This window comes from Microchirus variegatus (assembly GCF_963457635.1).
Source record: "Microchirus variegatus genome assembly, chromosome: 6".
NCBI classification, from domain to species: Eukaryota; Metazoa; Chordata; class Actinopteri; order Pleuronectiformes; family Soleidae; genus Microchirus; species Microchirus variegatus.
The window spans coordinates 19,462,156-19,489,347 of NC_139807.1; the positions used below are offsets into that span (position 1 = coordinate 19,462,156).

Sequence of the window (27,192 nt, forward strand, 5' to 3'; positions counted from 1 at the left end):
CAACTTTAATCTGCCAAATTTATCTTTTATCTATCAGTATCTTTCATCCTTTCAAATGTATTTTTATCTCACTTTCTTTTCTTGTGCTTTCCTTTACGTAACTGATGTGGTTTGCGGTTTTACCTTAACTCCAGGATGGCAGTCGTGTTCATCGATGGATAGACCCTGCGTACAAAGTTGAGGTCACCAACATAGAGGCTGCCGTCGATGCCCATTGCCAAGGCAACAGGCGCCAGCAGCTTGTTACCGTCTGCGAGGCCGTTACAGCTGGGACAGGAGATACTGCGCCTTCGGCCATTTCCCATGATGCTGGTGATAACAGGGGGCTGCTCAGTCACAAAGATGTTTTCACCACTGCCTTTGTGGAGGATACCTGGAGAGCAGGGAGGATGGAATATTTTATAAATATATTAATGTTTCCATCAGGAGTCATTCTAATAATGTTTTTGATTATTTTGAAAGTTGTTGGGTGGCATTTGTTCTTTATAGATCACTTAATTATTCTGTAATTTTTATCTTTTTAATTGCAAAGCACCAGCAGCGTAGCATTGCACCATTCTCAGGGAAAACATGAGTCTGGAAACCAGACCAATAAGTAAACGAGATTGTGTTCATTTGCTCTTGCAGATGGGTCTGGACTCTCTGACCAATTTCCATCTCCGCTGCAACTGGTCAGGCCAATCATAGCCAATTATCTAAGGGAGTGTGACAAAAGCATGTTTTCTGGTAACCAAGGCGGTGGAAGTAGAGATTATGAAATGAGCTGCAATACATTTTCTCAAAGGAAGAACAAACACAAATACAAATTGGTCTGGTGGTAATGTCACACTATAAAACATTGCATGAGGGTATGAGGGAGGTGTGGCTGATTCCCTGACTTCTAAAAATACCTCCACACCCCACTGGTTCTTTGGTTATGTCCATTCCATTAGCACATTGATTGTCACAGCAGGAGAATGAGTGCATCAACCCATTTATTTTTTTCATGCTTTTTAGCATTACTGCAGGAAAACTGAAAAATGGTATTGCAGAAAATGCAAGAATACTGTAACTCCCACTTGTCCATCTCCACAGAGATCCTGAATTAGTCTTCTGCCCCCTACTCCCTAACCCCCTGCCTCTGCTCTGCTAGCTTCTGCTGATTGGTTGGTATACATGTTCTCTCAGTGGGGCTCATGGGAGTGTATGAGGGAGTCTGACTGGGAGAGAGAACACACTCTCTACCTGTGAAAATCCCCACTGTCAGGTAAAAAAGGTGCCTGACAACTAAGTGTGAACCACTGAAAGAGTAGAGCCTCCCAAAGGCAATAGCAAAGTCAGAGATATACAGCACTGCAAACCTGCTTTATGTAAAAACTGGCTAAATATAAACTAGAACGAACAATTGGGAGAAATCTGAACTTATTTGTGTTTAATATGAGATGTGCAAGTATACTTACTACTGCGTGTGTTGAGTATGTGGTGTTTGTTCAGTGACCAGCCGCCCAGATTGGTGGGATCCAGTTCATAGCCTTGCAGAATAGCTGTCCTCTTCTCCCAGAGGATGAGGCTGGCACAGGACTCATACTCATAGCCCACTGACACTATGTTATATAGGAGAGGGGAGAAAAACAGAGGGGAGTCAAGAAGTGATGAAATAACGAGCATAAATATAAAACAAAAACATCACACAGAGATTGGCAACGGAAACCATCATTAGAGCATAGCCTACATAATGTATTTAAATTGTGTTATGTGTAACACACAGAAGCTAGTTAGCACCTGCACTAAACCCTGCACTCGCATTGAACTAACACTCTCACGTGCTGCTAAATCAATTAAAAACCTTGTTAATTGGATTGATTGTCTGATTTATTCTATAGGCCAAACCAGTTGCCATGGTGAAAACTGCTGGTGGAAATATTATATCCCAGTCACACATGCGCTGACAGGAGCACAATATGTTGCTTTTAAAAGTATATGCATGTGTATCAATATTTGTATGTGCTGCTGTATATCATGCGAGTATGTACACACACACACACGCACGCATGCATGCACGCACACACACACACACACTTTAAATGTGTGTGCATGAATGGTGTTGCACTTGTCAAAAGGAAAAGTGTGTTAACACATCAACTCCCACTTGAGTCACAGTGAGAGTGCTATTACAGGCACCTTTTCAGCGTCATTGTAACCAACAGTGTATACCGCCTGCTTCTGTATCCACAGTTAACAAACAATAACCTGATTCAAAGCAACACACATATATATGCTTTACTTTATTTGAACAGAGTAAAATTACAGCTGCACCAGGGAACGATGGGATTTTTGACTGAATGTAATTTCACAAACTGAATGCCCCTCATGAATTTAGTCCACACTGAAGCCCCAGATGTCCACTGCATCTGTGGCCTGACAGCAGTGTTTGGCTGACAGCATCTGTGAGCGACTGTGACGGCAGACTGTAATAGCACTGTGGCTCCCCAGGACTCCTGCTTCCTGCTCCAGTAGCTAACTCCTAACTCACCCTGATGGCTAATAACCCTTCAGCACAGTTACAGCTGACTGAACCAAACGCCGCCTCAATGAAAAATAGACGTCTGGAAAAGAAGCACTTAACTGCGGCTATACCGAGGAGTGGACGGAGGCCGAGTTTCTCGGGGTATTATCTCTTTCAAGCTTTCTAATTAGCACTCTCTCCCTGTGTTAGAGAGAGCACTGTCTTGCTGGTAGTTTCTAATCTATTTAGTGAGTACAAGCATGGAAAAAAGATGCTGCCTTCACCTCAAAACAGCTTCTTCTCCATCGATTCCTTCTACTTACCAACAGCTTCAGAAAGCCCGTAGACCCTCTGTCCATATGCATCAGTTTTATCCCAGATGTAGGTATAGGCCAAGTTTGGTGAGGCGTGGAACCACTTCTGGAAGAGGTGTCCCTCCACTGCTACCATGAGGTGAACCTTGAGCAGGCCCATAGACACCACAGCTGGAGTCATGGTCACCTTGAGCAGGGATCGGTAGCCCTGTGTCCTGGAGCTGAGGTAGCACAGCTTCAGGCTTGTGCCAGGCACCTCGATCTGCTCATGCAGCACCTGGAAGACAAAAAGACAAGATGACAGGAGAGAAGGATTAGGGGGGATTAGAGAGTGAGGGAGTAATGGGGGTCACGCTTCCACTGACGGCTGAAGGACAAAAAAAGGGGAAAAAACAATGGAAGTAATAAAGAAAGAGAGGAAGAGGGAAGAAATGGGGGGAAAGAGACGGGAAAAGGGAGAGAGAGCTACAAGAGGCAGGCATACAGGAGAGTGGGAAGAGAGCAAGGGAACCAGAAGGAAGATTAACCGGCTGCCAGAGGTCAGTGGTACTGCACCTGTGTCTCCGGTATGATGGGTTTCTCCCCTGGTTTGGAGCTGAAGAAGGAGGAGAGAGGGGATGCAATCACAAGAGGGTCAGGCCTGACGAAGCCGCTCAGATCACAGCCAGGGATCGTGTTCTCTTCTGTCTTAAGCACCAGAGTGTCCATAGCATAAAACTGGCTCCAGGGCAGCCACACGGTGCGCTCCTGGCTCAGGAAGGGGGCACGCTCGAACCGCAGAGTCAGTGATGCACCACCATTAGCTATCAGGTCAAACCTGGAGAGGTTTGCAAGAAGAGGATGGGAATGAGGTACAGGTGGGGAGTGCTGTGGTGGGTGGAGTGTTAGTCGGTCTCATACAATGTAAGTGTTTCTCTTCCTCTAACTCAAAATTTACTCCACCGCATAAGAAGAAATAATTCAACAGCACAAACACCTGGAATAAATTTTTCAACAATATGACACGACAAGCTTTCACAACACGCTTTTCTAGGCATCAGTTAAAAGCCTGAAACATGAAAATTACAATGTTAGAATGACAGTTTCAAAACGCATAGGGATTTTAATACAGTAGACGTTCTCCTTTAATCCACCTCTGCACAAATCATGGTTAGAAGCTGTGGGCTAATGATTAGTATATCAAATAAACACATTACAATTTCTTCGGAGAAATTGCCAGATCTTGGTAAGTGATGTGGCTTAAATGACTGCAAGAAAAATCTAAAGAAGGTCAGGTAGGAACATGAGAACATGTCCATACGGCTAATGAACTAGTGAATAACTGCCCCCTGAAATTTAAGGCCTATTAAATGTTACTAGAAGTTCAGATGTTTCAGCTACAGCTTGGCCTAACAGGGAGAAAATGCTGCAAAAAAGTGATTTATAAGACAGAGAGACAAGTGCTCAAACAACCTGAGACTGGAAACACAGAAAGTGTACATTTAATGAGCAGAGGTCAGACTGGGGCACCAATGAATCACATTTTGGAAAGAAAACATGTTATGGATGTCAGTCAGACACAAATTCAATTTAACTTGTGGGGAGAAGAAATAGACAGAAAAGTCAAATTACAGCAGAGCAAAAACTCTCTGGAAGCTGGAAGTCATGAAGGAGAAACAGACATCAGGTAGTTTATCAAAGTTTCTTTTTTAAATAGTGCCTATTAAAGCAAAACATTACGGTTATTACAGAAAAAAAGTAATTTTCATTGCAATTGTCACTAGGGACAGCTCGATACCACTTTTTTGTGTGTCTGATATCGATAACGATACCAAAACCAATATAACAACATTGAATTCCTACTGATACAGTCCGATACAGTCTTTTAACCCTTTGAAGCACCTTACCTGGAGATAACACATAATGGTTCAACTGAATGGAAGACATTTACATTTGACTCCCACTCACGTCTTCACGCATGATTTCTGTGTCTGGTGAAACATTTATATTATATTTAGGGTTAATGGATTTCGGCCAGTATCGGACTGATGTTGATACTGAGTACCGTTTCAAATCATCCCTAACTGTCAATGAAGGAAACAGTGAGTGCCCTCTTGGGATCATCATACACATTTCATAATCTATTCTAATCTAATCTAATCTAATCTAATCTAATCTAATCTAATCTAATCTAATCTAATCTAATCATGCAGTCCATGTGGTGAGGTAGTTTCAGAGTCTCAGCAAGGCATGCTGGGTAGCTGTTGTACATACATTCCATCCTGCCGCGTCAGCGTGTATCCGTAGTGAGGATAGTTGACAAAAGACACGTTCACCCCCACCAGAGGGGTTCCATCTGTAGTCAACACCTGACCCCGGATTAGAGATGTCAAACTGGAAAAGGACAGAGGAGAGAAGGGTGACGAAGCGGTAGTCAATCCATCAGTCTAATCTTTCTAACCATCAATCATATCGCTTTGATGAATCACTCCATCTTTCAATCATCCCATTTCCCCATTAATCAGATACACTGCTCCTCTATCAGCCATTAATTTGAAAAAAAAAAAAAAAAATCAGCAGCCCACTCCATTTAGAATAGCTCATGTCAATTATGTAAACAAACCATGACAATATAGATGGATGTGTATACGTATGTGTGTGTGTGTGTGTGTTTGTGTGCCTGCATTCCAGTGAACTGATGCACGCAGAAGGACATCTAAATGTTTAAGTGCATCATCACTTTGATGAGTTATTTCCTTTGAAACATCTGATGTCTGCGAGTGTCTGTGTTTACAGATGCTGACAAGAATCAGCACCATGGACAGTACTTCACAGCTCCACTGAATCTACTGGGAAATCTTGGCTTGGTCTGCTTTCAGCACTGGGATTTGTTAATGTCTTGGCTGCTGGCTCTGGTCTGAAGTCTGTTTGATATTTGTGATGTATCTATATTATGTGTATATATATGAGTATTGAGGCCACATTATACTTCTCCGGCTGCGTAATGCGTTATCCGACTGCGTAACCACGGAGACCCCTCGAGCCTTCATACTTCTGCGCCATGGACGGATACACACTGCAATTTTCCGCCCGATCAGTAGGGGTCGCTACGCAAGTTTGTTGTGCTTTTGGCTACAGTGAGCAATGGCGCCCGAGAGAGAAAGACTGTTGTTGTTGATGAAACAGTGGCAGTTTCTCACTTTTCTGTGTCAATTAGGCTTTATGATGAATCTATAAAGTCAGGGTATTATTCATGGTATTTATTCACCCACAGATTTCGTTCTTTTAAACATTTTTTGAGTAAGCCCATTGCTGTACTGTAGAAGTTTTTATTTTTGTACTTTAGAAACTATAGACTTGTATTTGGTTGAGTTGTTTATACGTTGTTTATTTGTTTGTAGACATCTATTCTATAAACTGCTGAACTTTAAAGAGAATTATTTTGTTTTCGCCTTGTGACTCCAGTGAGTCGTCCTTAATCAGGACACTTTTGTTGATTCACTCTCAGATGTATAAATATGTATAACCGGTAATTTGGTGGATCTAATTAACTCAGAAAGATGTGTTCTGTTATTCATGAACATTTCAATTGTGTGTGATTTCAATCGTATTAATTATTTTCTCTTTTGCTTTAATAAACTAATGACATTACATTACACTTTGTGTTTCTGATGCTTTTACATATTGAACAAGTGTCTTTGCAGTTTTGTGAGTCTCTTGTTGGTTATGGTCTGATGTTACACATATGCATCTGAGTTTCTGCTTGTCTAGGATACCACTGGTGACACAAATATTAATCCTTGTAATTATATACTTTTGTTTGTGCGTGTTTCTTGTCATACCTGGAGTTGAATGGGTTTTCTCCAGGGATTATGTGGGTACTGTCTCGTCCCACAAGCATTTTGACACGGTCGTAGAAAGAGCGGACATGGGGCTGGGACATCGGGCTCTGCTGGATGATTAAGAGAGGGTCCCGGGAGCCACGGCACAGTGGACTGTTCTGACAGGGACTCTGGATACAGCAGTCTGGGTCCATGCAGTCTGTGAGTCCATCTGAAAGATGAGCAAAAGAATAATGAGAATTATGTGTTTTTTATGGATTTTTTTATTACTTTTAATTTTTATTTAGTTTTGACTTTTTGTTTCTATTTTTGTAAATGCTTAGTTTAGTTTTTATTAGTTTTAGTTTATTGTAATGTTGAGGATGCAAGATGCAAAAGGTCATAATAAGTATGTGTCATAAAACCCAACAAAAGATGACATTTTAAAAATGTATTTGGACAAATGAATATATGAACAACTATCTCTGAATCAAATATAAACGTCTCCAATAAATTAGACAGAAGTGCAAAATGTGCATGGTAAAGTGTGTGCCAAGTAAAAATCTGATGTCTGCGATTATTATAATAATAATAATAATAATTATTATTATTATTAATAATAATAATAATGATAATAATAATAATAATAATAATAATAAAATAATACTCATAATAATAGTAATACTAATAATAAATAATAAATAAACATAATGAGACACATCACATTGCTTGTGAGCCAGGAGTCTCAGGATCTCATTCTCACCATAAATCAAATAAAAAATGTGATTGCCAAAAGAAAACATTTTATTATGGATGAAAAGTTTTGTAAACACACAATTCAGTTTTAGTTATTTTTTAAAATCTAGTTTTCATTTTTATTTCAGTTAAGGTAAATCATTTAATATTTATTTTGTTATTTTGTATTTTGTTTTCAGTAACTATAATAAACTTGGACCTACAGGATCAGTGAGAAATGCAAAATATTTCCCCCCTGCTTCTTTCTTTATTGATGTAATGCATTGATTATCTGCCTTTCTCTCACAAAGAGAAATTTTAATTTTGAGGACTGTCCTTATGAGACCCTTTTCTTCTTCTTCTTCTTCTTCTTATTTTCTTATTTTAATTCATAATATCAATTCATTTTATTTCCACCTACAAGCAAACATATGCAGGTACTTGCTCCAAATCTCCTGCCACTCACCTCCTTCGTTGTCCTTGTTGTCAGCGCAGGAGGTCTCCATGGCGACACTGCAGCCGGGGCCCCTCCAGCCAGTCTGGCATTCACAGTGCCAGCTCTGCTGTCCCATGGTGCACTGGCCGTTCCCGTTACACAAATTAGGACAGCCGTCTGTGAGGAGAGGACGGGGGGAGAGTGGAGGAGGGAAAGGAGTGGGGGGGGGGGGGTGATGAGAAGGTGATTCTTGTTTGTTTTATTATCATTGATACAGATGAGCACACACACACACACACACACACACACACACACACACACACACACACACACACACACACACACACACACACACACACACACACACACACACACACACACACACACACACCTGTGCTTATATGGTTAGAATCGATCGATGAGTCTTGCTCAATTTAATAAACACACAGTAGCGTATTGTAACTATTGACTGTTCAAGAATCAATTTAATACAGCAAGTCAATGTTTATGGACACCTTCCCATCTGTACATCTCTGTACCTGTGTGATATCTGTGTGTGTGTAAAAGAGGTGAATAGATCATTTGATTCACTTACTTGATAAAGGCCCACCTGATCATCTCTCTCACTCTCTCTCTCTCTCTCTACTGCAGTCTCTCTCTCACTTACTCACAATTCATTGTAGATAATGGGATTCTGGTGGCCTAAGAGTAATGCTTTCTCATGAGAAAATGAGATTATGTTTTGGCGGAGTGTGTGTTCATATGTGTGTATGTGTGTGTGGACTAATATAGACTTTATTTTAACTTTTGCAAATAAGTACTGCCCTGGAGCCAAGCAAGTTCTGTAACTAGCATGACAAGCCCACCCTCACTCTAAGAATGGCTTTAAGGCAAGGAAAGACATTTTGAGGCAGTTTTGATAAAAATCTCAAAGTGCTCAGTCAGCTTTCTGATGTATACGTACGAGATTGTTTTGGTGCCAACAACTTCCTGGAGTTTGTTGTCATCCTCAAGTTTGTGAGCCAGCAGAGACTCAAGGAATGTGTTGTTTGCCGCTTAGAAAACATAATCCCCGTAAGACTGCAACTGTGTGAGCCTTTTCCAGTTCTTTATGCTAAGCTGTGCTATTTGGCTGCTGGCTCCAACTCCACATGGCAACAGACATACTGCACTGTGTGTAACTGCAGTGATCAACTCTCAAAAAGAATGTAAAGCCATTCCTTTCTAAGATTAAATCTTGGGAGAATGACTTAACTAACCAGTGTCAAAATAATAACAATAAAGATTCAATTTTATTAAACACATCAGTGTTCAGACAGCATTGTCTTTAACGGAAAGGCCGTCAACTCCTAGACTCGGTGATCACTTTCCTGTATCAGTCTTTATTGCATCTCTCTACCTGTGACCTAAGATGATTTGTTTGCCACATTATTATGTATCAGGAAGAAGGATGAAGCTACAAGGGAACAATGTTTTCACCAGCACAAGGAATCCCAGACAAGTGACTTTGTCACTGTGATATTGTAAACAAGGGAGTGGGTCGTGGCTCTCTTTAATTCTAGCCATAGGAGATGTAGACAAAGACGGTGTTGAATGATAAAACAACACATGTACACACACACACAAAGGTACTAAGTCACAAACTCATACCCAGCGCGATGAACCCGAGAGACATGACCTATTTCTCACTCGGGCTGTAGTGTGCTGACATAGAGTAAGAACAGACCGATAAAAAATAATAATAATAAAAAAAAAAAATGATGAATATGAAACGCTTTTCATTGAATCCCACTCAACAGATTAATGAACATATTTTCACTGCAATTGCACTGTAGTATTTTGCCCTCTAACAAATCGTTGCATCAATAAAGCCATGCATTATGAATACAAATAGTGCAATCTTACTGTGGCAGCAGCTAAATTAACAGGCTTTTCTTCCCGATTGGCATTTCATCATACTATGTCTCAACAAGCACCAGGCGATCAGGGAAAGTCAACAAAGGACTTTTGAGAAAGAAGGCGTGCCATCTTGTTTGAACTCCAAAGAAGAGGTGGGCTGAGGGCAGAGACGCTTAACCAAGTTTTTCAGCCCAACAAGAGGAATCGAATCAAAGGTTTTTATCTTTAATTATTACCATTTTCTGCATCAGGGGACTGCTCATGACACTATATTAACAGTCAAGCTGGAATAGATTGTCCCCAAGTACTGAGCTCAGGGAACAAAGGCAGTTAGCAGTGATTGCCTGTTAAATGGAGTTGCCATTTAAAGCAGCCAAATACTTATGAAGCACCCGGACAGGACAATCCATAGTGGGCATTGATCGGCTTGCCTGGGCAGGCCGGCACGAGCCTCCTTTCTCTTTAATGCCAGGGCCCAGTCGATACCCCCTCATACTAACAAGAATAAAGTGGGATTTCAGAAACTATTAAGCCCACCCTCCTCACTAATGTAGTTGGACTCTGATGAAATCCCCTTAAAAAGGAGAAGAAATTGCCTTGGGTTATGGGTCAGCACACACACTGTGTGCACTGTGTGTGTGTGTGTATGAGGGGGGATCTTATTGTGTAAGACTCCAGGGAAGGATGAGAAAGAGAACGTTAGACACAGTCAGAGATAGAGAGATAGAAAGAATGAGAACAACACATATAAGTGAAACTAAGTCGAGACATTGTGAAAAAAGTTCCACCGTTCTTTCTATTCCCTCTGTTTCTAACTCTAAAGGTCATAAAGTAAAGGTTACAGCCATAAATCCAAGGCTCCTGCTTATAGATGAACCAGATATGGTATCTCTGCACTTTTTCAGTTCGGGCTCCACTCATCTATTCCTATTCGTATGAAGCTGCCTTCGGAATTGCGCTGATTGCTTCACACCACATGTTCTTTCACCTGTCTCTCCACTTCCCTTTGATTCCATCTGTTCCTCTTGATTCTCCTCTCGGTCTCTCTTTAACCCTGTGATTTACCTTTCCTGTGTGCTGGCTCCTCTTGAAACAATGAGCACTATTCCATTAAGCGTAGAGGGAGAGAGGACACTCTCAGCAGTGCTCCGGGGACCTGCACTGTCAGGCAATCTGTGCTGCTCTGTGTAACCCAACTAAAGTTCAGCTGCAAAGGCTGTGTCTATTAAGTATTCTTGTTGTGCATGTGAGACTCACCCTAGACCTGCACCCTTTTCGTTTGCATCAATGTCTCAACCCTTATCCATGATTCTATTTATCTTTGCGAGATCTAAGCTAAGCTGTTTGGGTTGTTTTTTTTTCTTGGCCAAGGTTGGCAGGGATGGGATAGATAAAAAAAACCCTGGCATTAATAGTATGCTCGCTGAGTCACAAACACACAATCCAATGTGCGTGCGCGTGAACACACGCTCATACGTTCACGAAATGAGTTTATTAGCCACTCTATCATGGCGGTTGCCACAAATACCGAAATGTAAACACACACACCCTCTGCAACTCTGTTTTTTTGACACCACATTGCAGCCTCGCATCACTGGTCTATGAAATTCCCCAATTACAGTACCTCCAAAGTTCTTTACAGCTTTCATCATTTTCTCCTCGTGTGAATCAGATGTTTGCGCGGTACATGACAAGAATACCTGAGCAGAGTTATGTGTTTGTGTTTCCACATTAGAAATATGGAGAAAGAACACACTCACACGCATGCACAACCACACATTCACAGCACAGCCCCCGCTACACTGCTGATACCACACTAGGCTCTATGGTACCCCACAACACGTCTAGGCTCAATGACAGCTAACCCCTGCAGGAGTGCACTGCAGTTCTAAATGGCAGTGCACTACATATGGGGAGTTATCATTGAGGCTGGCACCCGGTTCTATAGACAGATAGCACCACAGAGTCTACAGAGCCAAGCCAGGCCAAAACCCACAGATGCAGCAGCTAGCTTCTACCACCACAGGCTAAGAAAACAAAACACTAGAGTCAGATACGGTACCTGCTTTGTCAACCATGCTCCCATGGTCTGCAGTGGGAGAAAACGTGCAAAAAGGTAAGAGATGGGAAGAGTATATATATATATATATATTTTAAAATGAATGCAAGCAACATCATGCAGAGCTCAAATGAACAACAGGCAGGCTGAGATAAGCTATACGCTGAAAGTGTCTGATACTTGTGAAATGTGCTTTGCGCCAAGCTTAGGCCTGACAACTCTTTCATCTTGGGCTGATGCTGCAGTCAAAGCTGCCCTACTTTCTAATGGGGGAAATGGGGAGATCATAAGCTGGTGTTGTTCCCCTGTGCATACGTATGAGTTGGCATGCGTGCACAATGTATGCATGTGTGTGTGTTGCTTTGTTTTTTTGGTATTTATTTGTTTGTGTGTATGTGTGTGTGAGTTTGTGTGTGTGTGTGTGTCAGATAGCAATCACAGTGCTTGTGGTGACAGGGAAATGAGACATCGTGTCTCAAAGCACTGTGGGTGAATCAAAGGAAGCTGGCACTCATCCATCCAAAGTGACAGTGATGTCAATATGAGACAGTGGCTGACATAAAAAGTCACACTCATACGTATATACGCACATTCACGCACACACTGACACAACTGTGTGCATGCACACAGACACAAACAATGTCGGAGTTATTTTCTGATCACAGTGAGGTGAAGACTTTTACCTTTATTCGCATATCTTTAATGCTTCAAAGGCCATAGGAACTAAGATTTGTGGAATCTGCATTTGAGAGGCAACCTAAAAGCAGCTAAATCCTGATCCTTTGTAATCCACCCACCCCCACTTCAAAGACGTATGCTCCTCTCCTTCTCTGTTCGCCCGCCTCCTACATCAACCCCTCTCCTCAATTCCCAGAGGTCTCCCTCTTGCCTTCACTTCTCATGTCCAAATTCCTCTAACAAAGTGGAAAGGAGCTGCCACTTTAGTCTGACTTGGGGTTGGTGATTCTGTGCACACCCACATGCTGACACACAACAAACACACAACAAACTCACGCACACACGCACACACACAGAGGTGCTTACCTATGGTGCAGTGCTCCCCGTTCCAGCCCTGGTGACACTGGCACTTTCCGTCCTTGCAGGTACCATGTTTAATGCAGAGCGGGTTACACACACGCTGGTCACAGCCTGCGCCAGTCCAGCCCTCCTCACAGCGACACGCTCCACCCATACACACTCCGTGGGTCCCACAGTCGACTGAGCAAACCTCTGAGGGAAGGAAAAGCAATCTGGATCACAAACACTTCTGGACTTGAAGGCTGATAAGGTCAGTAGGTTAATAAGAATTTGCAGGTCAAATTAGATGAGTTGGGAACACAAAACACAATTTTGTAAAGTAAAGATAAATAAATACATACAGTGCTTCATTTATTAGACCACCACCTAAAGCCACAGCTGCCCTAAATTAACAGCATTAGTAATTATCTAAATAGGATAAAATATAATTGTTAATGTTATCCATGAATTTTCAAATTTACTGTTTTACAAAATCAGACAGAAAAAAATAGTGAAGCACATTATTATTTCTTAATTAAGATGTCAAATTATAGTTATTTACGTGCATTCCTGAACAGAAAAATTAAATGAATTTTAGTTTTGTTATGCTTGATTAATTTCTGATTTCTCAGAGAAGCCCAGTGAGCAGGCTCACATTTGTGTATAAAAAGTTTAATTCAGTTTGTTATTTGCCAAATAAATAACAATTACATAAAATGCAAGTTTTTGAAAGATTTCTAAAATATTTACAGTGCTTAACAAATTTTGTTAAGCACTGTAAATATTTAAGATATATTTTAGAATATGTTAATATTTTGTAAAGATCGCTAGCTTAAAATGCTAACAGTCCACACACCAGCAGTCTCTGTGCTTTCGCTGTCCTTGTGAAGAAATTCAGCCACAGTTCACTTATTGTCCTGTTTTCTTTGCCTTCCTTTGTCAAACAAAGCTTTGATGATGACTGCTTTGATGATAATCACGCTTTAATTTCGCACACACACACACACACACACACACACACACACACACACACACACACACACACACACACACACACACACACACACACACACACACACACACACACACACACACACACACACACACACACACACACACACACACACACACACACATACTGCACACATAAGCTGGAAAGTTCCAGGCACTATCTCTCCCCCTCCCTCGCTCTCTCTGAGTGAGAGCTGCATATTAATTAGCCATGTGTATTCTCCATGATCGTCAGCTGATTGGCTGAAAAAACAACAAAAGCTCTGGAATGTGAGATCGCCACACCCAAACTAGGAGCGATTCACAGCGATCAAACACAAAGTTTATGGTTTTAAGACCCACAATACTGTGATTTGAAGCATGTAGTGGCTTCTTCAAAACTTCAACTTGTGTAATTTTGAAAAAAACGGAAATCCCTAATTTTGAAAAAAAAACCTTTTTCCTGTTTTTTCTCGTTTTGCGCTTTGCCGACTTGTTCCCGCTTGGTCCGTGGCGGGTCACAAATGTATCATTAAAAGTGAGAAAACATAAATATTATGGAATTATTTAATTAAATTTAATTTAATTTTTTACTTTTCTTATTTTTATTTAACTAAAATTATATTGTATTATTGACATGGTATTACTGTATTATTGCCCCCTAATTAAAACTGCATCAGAGCCTAATACTGAAGTATTACCAGATTAGTGTATATAAACCTGACTATATTCTGAAATCACACCGTAACACATTCAAGGTATAAAAACATCACATTTAAAAAAAAAAAACAAAAAAAAAAACATATTTACACATTACACATATCAATACACAGAAATTGATATTTGGAATAGGTGAGTTTTTAAAAGTGACTTGAAGGTGGAAAGTGCAGTAAAATCTCCAGTGGGTTTAGGGAGCAGTTCTACACGGAGGAGGCAGCAATTGAAAAAGCTCAATAAAACAAATGGGAGGTGAGACTAGACATCTAAAAACGTTCACATTTAAACCCAGTAACCTTTGCAGGAATAAACTGAAGATAAGCACTATATCTAAAACACGCTAACAAGGAACACGATTTTCCAGGCAAATGCAAAAAAAGTAAAGGCTGCCAGTGAAGTCAAAACAATCAAATCCACTGAACTGCACTAAATACAATTCTCCTCCATGCACCTTCAATTAAAATCAGAGATAGTAGTTCTGTGATGATGGGGTTTATTTCCTGAGCCTCGATTACTGTTTCTCAGATATTGCAGGCAGCGGCGGCGCATGTGGTGAGATGTGACAATCCTGCTCATGTGTTGGGGACACCCAGTGTGCGGGGAATGCAGTATGTACAGATGTTTTGATACACACGCGTTGAGGTATCCTGCAGCGTGAAACAATGTTTTCTTTATTAAAGCCAAACGTTGCCTCACTCGTAACAAAAGCTGCAGCTCCTTTTGTGATGCTGAGATCGGAAGCGTCTCAGGCTGGCACGGTGTAGGTGTCTCTCTCTCCTGCAGTGATAGCTTTATTTTATTGAGTCAAGAACTGTGGAAGTTGAGTATTTTATTACAAAAGGCTTTTAAACATGAGCCCAGCTATGTTTACAACCAATTTCAAGCTTCTACTCCCCCTCAAATCCTCAGGTGCGGCGGAACATTATGAGTCTCTGCACAGGAAGTGACTCCAAATTTCAGTCTTCCTCTTGACAGCCAATGCAGACTTAATTTAATTCAACGTCTGTTTAACTGTGTCAGTGTCAGTCTCTCCAATGCAAACACGGCGCAGACAGTCATGCAGTTGTTGAGTTTATGAAACATTAATCGGCATTTCATTATCTCTCCTTTACTAACATCACTTTATCGTCTCCCATGGAAACCAACTATCTAATTGTAATAATCTATAAAGCCTATAATAGTCTGGCTCTCTGGTGCATTTCTGACATGCTCACTGACTGCAGTCCAATTAGACCTTTCAGGATATAATGCAATGGTCTTTCATATGCATGTATAGGTTTCAGATGTGGGTGGAAGAGTTTTCTCCTGGGTCTTGGTCTAATGGCATAAGATATGTCACAATTTCCCCATTTTCTTAAGCTTGTAAGTGGCTTACACTTTATGTGTGTATATGTGGATCTGACTGTGCTTTGTGTGTGTGGACTCAATGTAGAGGTTTCTCTTGCGGTTTGTGGGTGGTTTATATTTGCTGTTATGTTATAAGTGATAAACAAAATAAGTCACACTTACTTTATTGAAAAAATAAACTATCATTTAACTTTTTTACTTGCTGCATTTACTTATTCCAGGTTAGGAGTTATGATGACACCCTGAACTCCATGTTGGTGTATTTCTCTCTTGCAAATGAGCCATCAGTTGTAATGCTGCACTCACCCATTGAGCAGTCGGGCCCCATCCAGTTGGGGTCACAGCTGCACAGTCCAGTGTCTGGTATGAAGGCCCCGTGGCCGTGGCACTGGTCTGGGCACTGGGCCCTGGGCAACTCACAGTGGAGTCCTCCCCATCCAGGCTTACAGTGGCACTCCCCGTTCACACAGATGCCATTGTTGGAACATGTTGGATCCAGGCAATCGACTGCATTAAAACCAGAGACACACCAACAACAGAGTACACCAAAGGAAGAAAAAAAAATGAACAAAGAGTCAGACAGAGCTAATGCTAGAAGCAAATTAAATGTTTTTTTTCTTCATTGTAAAGAATGTGATGTGATGTATTTCCATTCTCTGTGTACACAAGAGATAATGAAATAAAAGAAGACATTAGCAGACATACACAGACACATAAAGCAATTGATGCATACAATAATGAATAGCTGAGTTTCTAATTGGGGCATCGCAGCAAATGTGTTCCAGTCTGAAAGAGGAGTGTCACCTCGACACATTATTTGGTGTGAGTGTTTCGCCAGCGTGCTCGAGTGTGTGTATATGTTTGTGCGTGTATGTGCTAATACATAGGGGAGAATCTGACGCTGTCAGTCTGCCAAGCTGACAGGCAGCTCTGAGTCCAAACAATGACTGAAAACCAATTTGACAAATTACCTTCTCCTCAGCAAAGCGTGCACATCCCCCCTCCTCTGGCCTCCTGACATGGCTCTGTCCCATTTGCTCCTACTCTCTCTCTATATCTTTCTCCTTGTCCTCTTTGTCTGACCCTCTCACTTCTGCTCAGACACAATTGACCCTGTCGCACCTTTCTGGACACATGTTCATAAAAGCACACGCTTGCACATAACCCGGGCCCTCCGTTTCTGTTTGCCTGGCTGAAATGGCAGATCCAGTTATTGATTTTCATGTCGCTGGCACTCCAGGTAAATTGTTTGAGGGACTCTGCTGTGATGAATATCAGATTTCAGACCAAAGGGGGGATGGGTGGAAAAATTGGCTGAGAGGGGGATGGAGAGAGAGAGAAAAAGAGGAGCAGGGGAGAAAATGCTGACCTTGTTCTTTGGCACTGAGTTTTGACTTCCTCCTGTCACTCTACTCCTTCCCCCCCACCCCTCTCTATTTCTTCACCCCTGCACACACGGCCTGGCCTTTGTCTCTCTTTCTTCACACGCATTCACCTCTCACTGTTGCCCTCACCCCCCACTCATCCCCTCACCTTCTCCGTTCTCTTGCCCTCTGTCATTGTGATGACTGAGAACGTGGCGATCTTAAGAAGGATCAATAGAAGCGATTTTATCTCTTAATAAAATCACTGATGTGTTTGGCTGTGGCATCATACTTCATCTGTGTATATGGGGGAGACGGCAGACACTCACTCAGGGGGAGATTATGCTATGATGAGCTGTCTAACTGGAGTTAAAAGGGAGCGATGTGTGTGTGTGTGTGTGTGTTTTATGTGCGTGTGCTATTTGTTGTGCTGCAAACACTTTCGAAATGATCACTCAGAACCACAGGCAGAGGAAAATGGCTGACAAATGTTAAACCATCAAACATCCTTGAGCATCATCACACCATTAACTGCTCTCACCCTCTGCACAGTTTTGCCCCTTGTAACCGATGGAGCACACACAGTTGCCTTCTGTGCAGGTGCCGTGGCCGCCGCAAAGAGGGTCGATGCACTGTGTAATGGGGACATCACACTCAGGCCCTTTCCAGCCACTGTAACACACGCAGGAGCCCTTCTCGTATTGGCCATTGCCGCTGCACAGGACAGGGCATGCGGCTAGAGGACCAAGAGAGAAGCAGAGGGAGATGGAAAAGATTAAAACCCTGTTGCAATGAGAGAGGAAAAACAATTTGCAGGATTTTTTTTGAGAGAGATTCTCAAAGCAGTGTAAGGCCAAGCTGCCCACACACAAACACATGCAGACCCCCCTAACCTCACCAATACTTCACAGCGCAGGTGAGCGAATAGAGTGGTTAAAGGGCTGGAGAGTGGCGATGACATGAAGAGTAATTACAGGCAAGTGTAACTAAACTATTCATCAAAGCTGTCCCAGGTGAGCACGGAGTCGAGGAGGCGTTAGCTCAGGGAGCTGCCATCCATCATCAGTCATCTTGTCTCAGTTCCACCTAAGGCCACACACCATCTTACTGCTCTTAATCCTCTCTACCTGCTGCACAGAGCTGAGATATACCTGCTGGACTAATTAGACAACCGGAAAAACAGAATGTATCCGACGGGTGGAACCCATTTGTAAGCTGCGCGTACCTTTGGCACAGTCCATGCCGTGGAATCCTGGGAAGCAGTGACACACACCAGAATTGCACTCTCCGTTGCCATGGCAATTGCGCGGGCACTCCTGCACTGAATCTGTGAGAGAACGAAAAAGTGAGGAGAAGAGAGAGAGAGAGAAAGAGAGAGAGGGGAGGGGTGAGAGAGTTTGATGGCAAGGATCAAAGCGTTCGATTAAATCATTGACACTATGTCACTGTTCAAGACACTACAAATCGTGTTAGAGCACTCCCAGTCTCACAGTCACAAAGACATCAAAAGGGAAAATGCCCTCCATTAAAATCCCATGTGTTTCTTTTTTGGTGCATATTTCATAGAGTGGGGAGAGAATGTATTTTGAATCAATGTATTGTTGCCCGTCTGTGCGCAGTGTGAGAAAACAAGAGAAGTCAGCTGCGCTGCACCGACTCCCGCAAACCCTTCTGCCGCTCTTCTCTACGGTCTGACACGCCTGTTTACTACTCAACGGTGGTGCGTTATCAAGTATGTATAGTATATATATAGTATATGATAATAAAGACTCTTGACTCCATCCACCTTTAACCCACTTCATGACGGTTCAGTGAGCTGATGCTGATGCTGAGGAGGAATTTTGGACTGTTATATCCAGGCTTCTTCCATCCCTCCTGCTTTTTCTGGCCTCAAGTCTTCTTCAAATTATTGCTCAGCCTATCCCCACTGTCCTCCACTCTAACACTTCCTCCCTGTTTTGCTGTCCTCAGCCATTTCCTCCCCCTGAAATCCCATCCCCTTGTCTCCCTCTTACCCTAATGTCACCCTCTCTTTCACTCCCCTCTTCAGCTCCTTGTCCTCGCTTTCGATGCCACTTCACTTCATTCTAGCTTTGCCCCCTCCATTATATCTTCCCTCCAGCTCTCTCTTTCACTACTCACTCTAATTCTGCCCTTGCAGCCTCTGCCACTCTTTCTTTCCACTCCTCCAGCAAAAAACTCTACCACCAGATATTGACAGTGAAGGATTCTTTCAATCGGCTTGACTCATTTTTATCCATCCCCCCTTGTTCTCACTCTTTTGCCTCCAACACAGTTGAAATTATTTGTGCTTTTGTTCTTGGTTCTAAAAACATCACATTTTTACAGCTGTTGTTGTGTTTTACCAGGATAAGTTCTGATTTTTGAATTGGTGCAAAGAACGTTTAGAGGAAGGGATTCTCGAATCTCTGATAGAATAAGCTGTTACACTATTAATTTATCCTACTACATTTTGGCAAAGACTAATTTGTAAACTCACTAAGTGGTCCTGTCTATACGTGACAATTTTTACTAAAGTTGTGTGGCTATAGCGACATGCTGTGGGTGAGATTTTCACTCAGAAGGTGTAAAGTCTTTGTCAGGTTGGAGGGAAAAAAACAAATTTGTTTATTTTTCTGTTTTTTCTAATGCGGTATTGCTGTTTGTATGTTTATTTAGCTTTAACACGTCTGAAAATGTGCCTGTTTTTGTTGGGTGGATGCATATTGTATTTTTGGTTTTGCTTTGTTGTTTTGTAGAACAGTGGGTTGCTGTGTGTTGCGTATATTTCATAAAAATCTTTAAAAAAAACAAAACATTGATATAAATGCTCTTATGTTCCTGGAGGCAGAACACCATCAATTTTGGGATTTAAAGGCTATTAACAGACTGCATGAGTCATAAATTGTCACATTGAAGCCTTGTTGTATTTATTTTAACAGTTTTTTTTTTAAACTCTCTATCAGTATGAGAGAAGAGCAACAGTGAATCAGCGCTTTAACCCTTTAAATCAATGTCTCTTGTGCCATTTTCTAAATCCCATTCTACATCTCAGTCTGCTTTTATTTCCTTTCACACATAATTTCTGACTCAGACTCACCCATGATGTTTGTGCTGAAAGAAACCATCTCTCGCTCCCGACCGTCATTGTAGAAGGCCAGGTGCCAGGCACCGGCGTCCAGGTACTGGACAAACACCGCCTCATTGATGACCACAGTTTGGATGCTCCTCCTCTCCCGTGGAGACTCCACCACGCTCCACTTCTCCTTCCCATCCAGGCGCTCCATATAGTCATACTGTCAGAGAAAAAAATGGGGGAAAGTTTGAGTATTAAATCAATCACTGATTTCTTTGTAAAGATTGTGAAAAAGGGCCTGTAGTTGTATATACATGAGAATTAAAAGATGGATTGATAAGAGAGCACGGCTGGCAGTTTCATTCTCCAAAGAAGTGTTTTTACTTCCTGCTCTGCTCCAGCTCAGGTCAGGCAGTGAAAGCGTTATCTGTATGCAATTACCCCACTCTACAAATCAAATCTGCTGTTAATTGAGTAGTTTCTAATTAATAGGAGGCAGTAAAAGTTACATTACTGTGAAATTTAATTAAGTGTAAATCTTAGCTCAAATTAGTTTTTTCAACCATAATAAATCACAAATGGATTTTAAGAGGTCTCAAGGAACAAGTATGTCTTTTTCAAAACAGATTCTCATTTTTTTTGCAGCGATCACTATAAAGAGGGTTCCTAATGATTAAATACGAAAATAGTTAATAGCTCATTCCCCTGAAGGTGAAGAATGAAGAGTTTACCTGTGCGTGTGATGGAGGCAGACCTTTGCGAATGTACACTCCAAACAGAGCATCCTTGCCCAGGGAAATGTTGAACTTGAGGAACTGGGGTTGGCTGAGGTGAAGGAGGGATCTCCAAAAAACTCCTGGGGGGACTTCTTGATTCCCCCGCCTCCCAACTTCAATGTTGCCTGTGTCTATGCTGCTGTTTCGGCCGGCCCATGGACCTGGAACAAGGGGAAAAGAAACTGCATAATCTGTGATTATCGGCATTGATTGTCAGAGTCAATAGTTAATCATCACAGTTTACTGGAAATAATCTGCTATAAAAATTCATGGTCAGTAGGGGACAAGCACCATTAGCTCTGCAAACTGTGTGCCCACAGTTTGTGCAAGACCGATTGTTGTTGCGCAATGGTGGGATGCAAAACGGTGTCTTTGTTGCAATGCCTGCAAGACTGTGGACTTTGTTGTTTGAGCTAAAAGGAAACAGAGCTGATAGAACGGCAGGGAAGAGCTTCCCAAGCAGGCACGCACACAGAAAAACACAGCATCCTGCAATCAGGTCAGTCATCTAACAGCAGAGAGCTGGAGCCCAGTCAGAAAAAGTGTGTATGTGTGTGTGTGTGTGTGCCTCAATAGTAAAGAAATAAAAGTAACAATGAGAAGAACAACGGCAGCATCTGGCCAAGACGGCTGGGGAACACGATACAGCAGTCCTTTCATTAATACAGAATACAGACACAACGCAGCAGCCCACATGTACCTATAGTATGAGCTATGTGTGTGTGTGAGTTACAGCGTGAGATCGAGCGAAGGAAAGACGAATAGATAGAAAACCACATGGGGGCCTTAAAAGAGAGAAAGGGAAGATGGAGGTTGTGCAGTTTATGTTTTACCTCACTGCTGACGGAGACAGTGAACCTCACCTGACACAACTCAGCCGAGTGGTTACACAGCAAATACTGATAGCACAGCTAGTACTGTCTCATGAATAATGGAAATATTTATTGGACTTATTTATTATTTATTTATTGTTTGGGTGAAAAAAAAGAAAAATAAAGAAAGAGAAATCTGATGGACTATTCTAGTATGTTAGACAGTAAAAAATGCATTTAAAGGCCTTCAGGGATAAAGCCAGCAGTCTTTTTTTATTTTCATTATTTTTTTTCTTGTGTTCAACAAATTCAACATTGTGTTAGACAGTCATTCAATACTTTCCGACTTTCCTGTCTGTGGCACCAAGGCCCCAACCCTGTTTTGTTCCTACTGAAGACATAAATCTTTAAAACAGGGTCAACAATGTGTAGGTTTATTTTAGGAGTCTCTTTTCAGATTTATTTGTGTGTGTCGTGGATTAATACACATTCCTTACAACACCAGGAAGGTATATAGTGTCTGTGGTTGACTCACAATAAACCACAGGGCCCCTGGCTCGTCGTAATGACCGAACATGTTACCCAGTGCACATGGCTCACTGATGTGGATGAACAATGGAGCTCTGTTGCACAGATAAATGAGCTTCAACAGTCTTTTTGCTGCGCACAGGCGACATTTAATGGTCTCCGTGTGGGGTGTTTGTGCTGTAGTTCATACCTCTGCCTCCAGAGGGCAGCGTGGCCACGTCACTGTTGACAGGCAAGCCAGCTCCCAGTCCGTTGTTCAGCACAGGGCCGTCAGATGGCTTCAGCTGCCATGTCAAACCCAACAAGTTGATTGCTGCACACAAAGGGATGGAGAGGAGGAGAGAGACAGGAGAGGACATATGACTTAAAGGTCCAATATTAAACAAAAGCCACATAAAAGAATTACAGGAGGCAAACATCTGATCTGTCATTTACATGACATCTATATGCTTCAATTTTCTCTCTCGTTTTTTTAAATATTTTAATCAAATACAAGTGGCAGGAACCCAGTGGCTGTGTGGCCTCCAGGGCAGTTGATTGTTGCAGTATAAGCTAATGTAACCAGCTGTCCCCCCTCCATTTACAGCTTGGGCCCCAGGAAACTGCCTGCTGTGTCTACACTACGCAATCATACAGGAAACCTACAGCAAAATAAATGAGAGAAGAGAAAAGAATAAAAAAGAATGTGCTGCGTGACATCGTCTAACAAAACTGACAATTAACAACAACAGATAACAAACATTGTCTCTGCTCATCTTTACCTCAGCCTCTCACGATTGTCTTTCAACCTGTCAGCATCTCCCACTTTTACTTGGAGGCTTTTATACCACCTCGCAGAAAACAAGTGACAGATTTCTCTCTGAAGAGATCACTCCATGACTTTCTCATCTCCTCTCCTTTTGTCCTCTGTTGTGTTATTGTGTGCTGGTGGTATAAGACTGCTCAAAGTGTGTTCACTCTTCACTTTGTCAGCCCTTTACTCTCACCGTGTCTCTTATCTCCTTAGCCTGCTGCCAAACATCAACTCCCGCACTCAAAAAGCTGAGCAGCAAGAAAACAGCCCACCCTCTTAGAGCACAAAATAGAAGTTTGTTGTTTTGGGGGGAGCTGGTATTTATCTTGTACTTGACTGATTTTATCTGCTTAATGCTAATGAACAGGAACTGTTTCATTTACATCTGCATATTCAAAAATAAATACGTTGTCAAAAAATGGAGCACCATGATGGTGTGAGCTTTGAGAATACACATGCATTATGGAGGTGTTATTGCATGCCCCTCAGCATTGGCCCGATCCCCATCACACAAGCCTATAACACCTGCATCTGAAGCCGAGGAATCAATTTCCCTCTCATCAAGTTCTGTCTCCACTTGCCCTAGGTTTGAAGACACACACATGCACACAAAAGAGAGGAAGGTGAATGTGGCTTAGGGTTTTCGATGCTGGGACAGACTCATTCTCATCCCTCTCTCTCTCTCTCTCTCCCACTCTCTCCGTTTCTTTGTTTCTGTTAATGCTCCCCCCTTCCTTTCCTCCATCTCCTCCCTTTTGTTTGGTCAAAGGAAAGCGCTGACACCTCGACTGCTGCCCGGCCTCCGCTGTCAGCTCTTTTTTATTTTTCATTGGGGTGGGGAGGGTGAGGTGGTAATGGCGAACAACGGGGGGAGCAACAGAGACTTGTGTCCTCCCTCTCCCTGTCTCCTACACCCACCTCTTGCTCTCCCCTCTCTCAACATGCTGACCTTCATCCCTCTCCCCCACTTCACTTTTAATTCCCCGTCTTTTCTTCCTTCTCTTCGTCTTATCTTTGCCTGTCCTTCTTTGGAGATAACACAGACATACATCCACACACGCCTGCAGATGCACACACACATAGATGGTATCGCGGGCAGCGATCAATGGAAAGATTACCCATTAAATCAGGTGGAGACAGTAAGCAATCCTGAGTCTATTGTGACGGCTCTCCCAATCTAGGTCATCCCCAAGAACACACCAGACAGCCATATTGTCAGCTTGTTGTGCGTGTCTTTTCATTGTGTGTGTGTGTGTCAGTCAGGGTCGGTGCACATGTGCTTCTTTTCCTGCAGGTGGTTGGGAAAAGCTGACCAATAGATGGCACTCTTACTCCTTGCTTATAGGAGCACAAAATCCAATTCTTTGTCAACAGGTTTTCTTTGCAGCACAGGAGCGGCAGAGAGAAGACGGAGACAAAGAGAGACACTTGTTATCATTCTACTTACAACTACCATCCCTCATTTTAACAAAACTTCGAACTTTGTTAGGGTGTAATTTTAGCCGAAATGAAACAGCTGAAATTGATGTACTTAGCTTTGTGTTGCCATAATTTTAAGCATTTTCTTTTCGAATCATAATTGCTATAATTACTGTTTTCAGGCTGCATTGGGAGGCTTCACTGAATGCCACGCCAATGAACCCTGTCCGACTTGAATACGACAGACAGACAAGGGTAGAACAGGAGAGATTGTCTGTCTCAAGCTGTGTTTTCCGTCTTCATCAGTCTTCTCACTCGTGTTAATTTATCAAACAGTCTCACAAAGAGACGTATACACAAATATGTATGCGCACACACATGGAAAGATCACAGAGAGGCAGGTTTAACAAGCAAAGGGTTGAATTAAAAATAAATGCTCCATGAGGTTTTTTTTATGTAATCTCAATACATAATTCAAAGAGGCAAAGTGCTTGCCGGTATCATCTGTAAAAGACAGCAACGGAAACAGTGGAAGGTAAATGTCATCCTGTGACTAAAAAAGAAGAACCACGGGCTGATGGATAGAGGGTTTGAAGAGGGGCAATGGCCAGCAGCTCTAAAAGAAATCCTGTCAAACCTAGGCAGAGAGGAGCAAAGGAACAGAGAGAATACTGGAGGACAGCCAGAACTGAGAGAATATTAAAAAAACATATAAAATCCCCAGAGGAAAAAAAAGGGCAGGAAAACAGGCTATAGTTGATGTTGCAGAGAGAGAGAGAAAGGGATGAATAAGGGCCCCCACAGATGAAATGAGCAAGGGAGGAGGAAAGATTTAAGAGATGAGTGTTTCTGGCTGGACTAGAAAAGATGGTTGTGATTCATCCTCTGACAGTAAGTGGTTCAAAACATATGCAATCAGACAGAAATACAATGAACATGTGTTTAAAGAAATATTTACACAACAAAGAGCTAAAGGGGGTTAATTGATTTCTGCACGAAAGGCAGAAAGGCGACTATGTGGCAGCCTGTGCACCGAGTGTCCCCCTGACACTCTGGAAAATACTGTATCATCATCACTCTTTTCTTTGGAACATGTTCCAACTGTTCAAAATGACCTAAACCCCTCCTCTCTCTCCTTGTTTCCTCATCTCAGTTCCTAAGTCTCTCACCCTTTTCTGTCTCAACTCAACCTTATCATTGCCTATTTAAATGGCAGCATCTCCCAATGAACCAATTGCAAGTCCTAATTGCACCAAAGGCAGAGTTTGGCCTCTTGCATGTATTTGTATCGTGCAACTAAAATAACACAAAGCATGTACACACACATGGGAAACGTGGGCAACACACGTTTCTTTCCTGTCTCCCCTGGCCATCCTGATAAATGCATATTAACTGTTCTAATTCACCACTAAATTAACAACTCTGACCTCAATTAGGGTGGTAATTGTGGCTGAAACCAGCCCCCCAATCCTTGGCCCAGCTGCTAATTGGTTTAGGAAGCCTTTTCCTCCCTCTCTACCTTTTTCCCCCCTCCATCTCCAAGGCCCTTGTTTAAAATGCCTGTAAACACTTTGTCGTTCAAAACAAACACGCGCATAAAGAGCAGCCACCTGAGGAGAAAAAAAAAAAAAGCCTCCGCTGTTTCCCTCAGAATCACTCGCACCATTCTCTCTCTTTCTCGCGCGGGTGCCGTGCTTATATTGGAGAGACTGAGGAAAGAACAGCGCACTGCCTTAGGTTCTCAATATTCAGGCCATTTGGGATATTTCTTAGAATTTACCACACAATATCTACTTATGTAGTCTATAAATAAAGCAGCCCCGTCTCACAGCTAGGTTTTGAAGGTGCTGCGTGCTGAGATCATTTAGAGTCTCAGACAGAGGGACGGGGGCGGTGGTTGGCTGATGCCCTTGGGGGTCATATCCTCTAAGAGAGACAATTTGTCTGACTGTGTGTGTGTGTGTGTGTGTACTGTATAGGTGTGTGTGCAGATGCACGGTTAAAATTGCATGGCATTAACAACAAGCACGCACGCACACGCGCACGCACCCAGGTGCACACAATGCAACCCCCGATGGGACCTCCTTACCAAGCTGATGCAACTGAACTGTAATTGACTGCAACACGAAAGGTTGTGTGAGTTGCTCACAGCTTCTACCTGCAAAACAGTGTCTAGGTGGAAGAAGCAGTGACTCACTCAATCACACAGCAGAAATGGCTTTCTCTTATTGGCACTGAAATATTGAGACACCCGACACTGATGAGAGACAGAGAGAGCTCTTGCGTGCACGTGTGTGTGATGGGCTAAATGAAAAGAGATGTGCATCTGAGTGATGTCCTCCTTTCTGAATCCTCATTTCCTCTTCAGATATCTCTACCCTGACCCCCCCCCCCTCCCTCCATCCCCCCAAACCCTCCCTTCGCCTTCTCTTCTTCACATCATCCCACTCTACCTCATCGCATCCCTTCCTACCTCGGTCCTTTTGCTCTCATCGATCTGTATTAGAAACAGGATATGAGGAACTATGCTATCTTATCACACATCACAGGCTGAGAGAGAATGAGTGAGGGAGGAAGATGGAGAAAGAGCACATTCTGGAGGCCAAGAATGGACAGAGGAACCTC

General features: G+C 42.4%; 1 protein-coding gene across 1 annotated transcript in view; it reads right to left on the reverse strand.

Moving 5' to 3' along the window:
- Window positions 1-27,192, reverse strand: part of tenm2a (teneurin transmembrane protein 2a) — a gene marked incomplete at both ends in the record, with an annotated part of 170,095 nt that overhangs the window by 11,296 nt on the left and 131,607 nt on the right. The window contains 15 exons of the mRNA XM_083891509.1: window positions 124-373; window positions 1,440-1,583; window positions 2,809-3,076; window positions 3,355-3,616; window positions 5,053-5,172; window positions 6,621-6,831; window positions 7,801-7,947; window positions 11,732-11,758; window positions 12,773-12,958; window positions 16,106-16,306; window positions 17,705-17,899; window positions 18,389-18,490; window positions 20,264-20,459; window positions 20,971-21,176; window positions 22,546-22,668. Coding sequence (XP_083747635.1) covers window positions 124-373; window positions 1,440-1,583; window positions 2,809-3,076; window positions 3,355-3,616; window positions 5,053-5,172; window positions 6,621-6,831; window positions 7,801-7,947; window positions 11,732-11,758; window positions 12,773-12,958; window positions 16,106-16,306; window positions 17,705-17,899; window positions 18,389-18,490; window positions 20,264-20,459; window positions 20,971-21,176; window positions 22,546-22,668 — 2,638 coding nt within the window. The remainder of the gene's footprint in view (window positions 1-123; window positions 374-1,439; window positions 1,584-2,808; window positions 3,077-3,354; window positions 3,617-5,052; window positions 5,173-6,620; window positions 6,832-7,800; window positions 7,948-11,731; window positions 11,759-12,772; window positions 12,959-16,105; window positions 16,307-17,704; window positions 17,900-18,388; window positions 18,491-20,263; window positions 20,460-20,970; window positions 21,177-22,545; window positions 22,669-27,192) is intronic.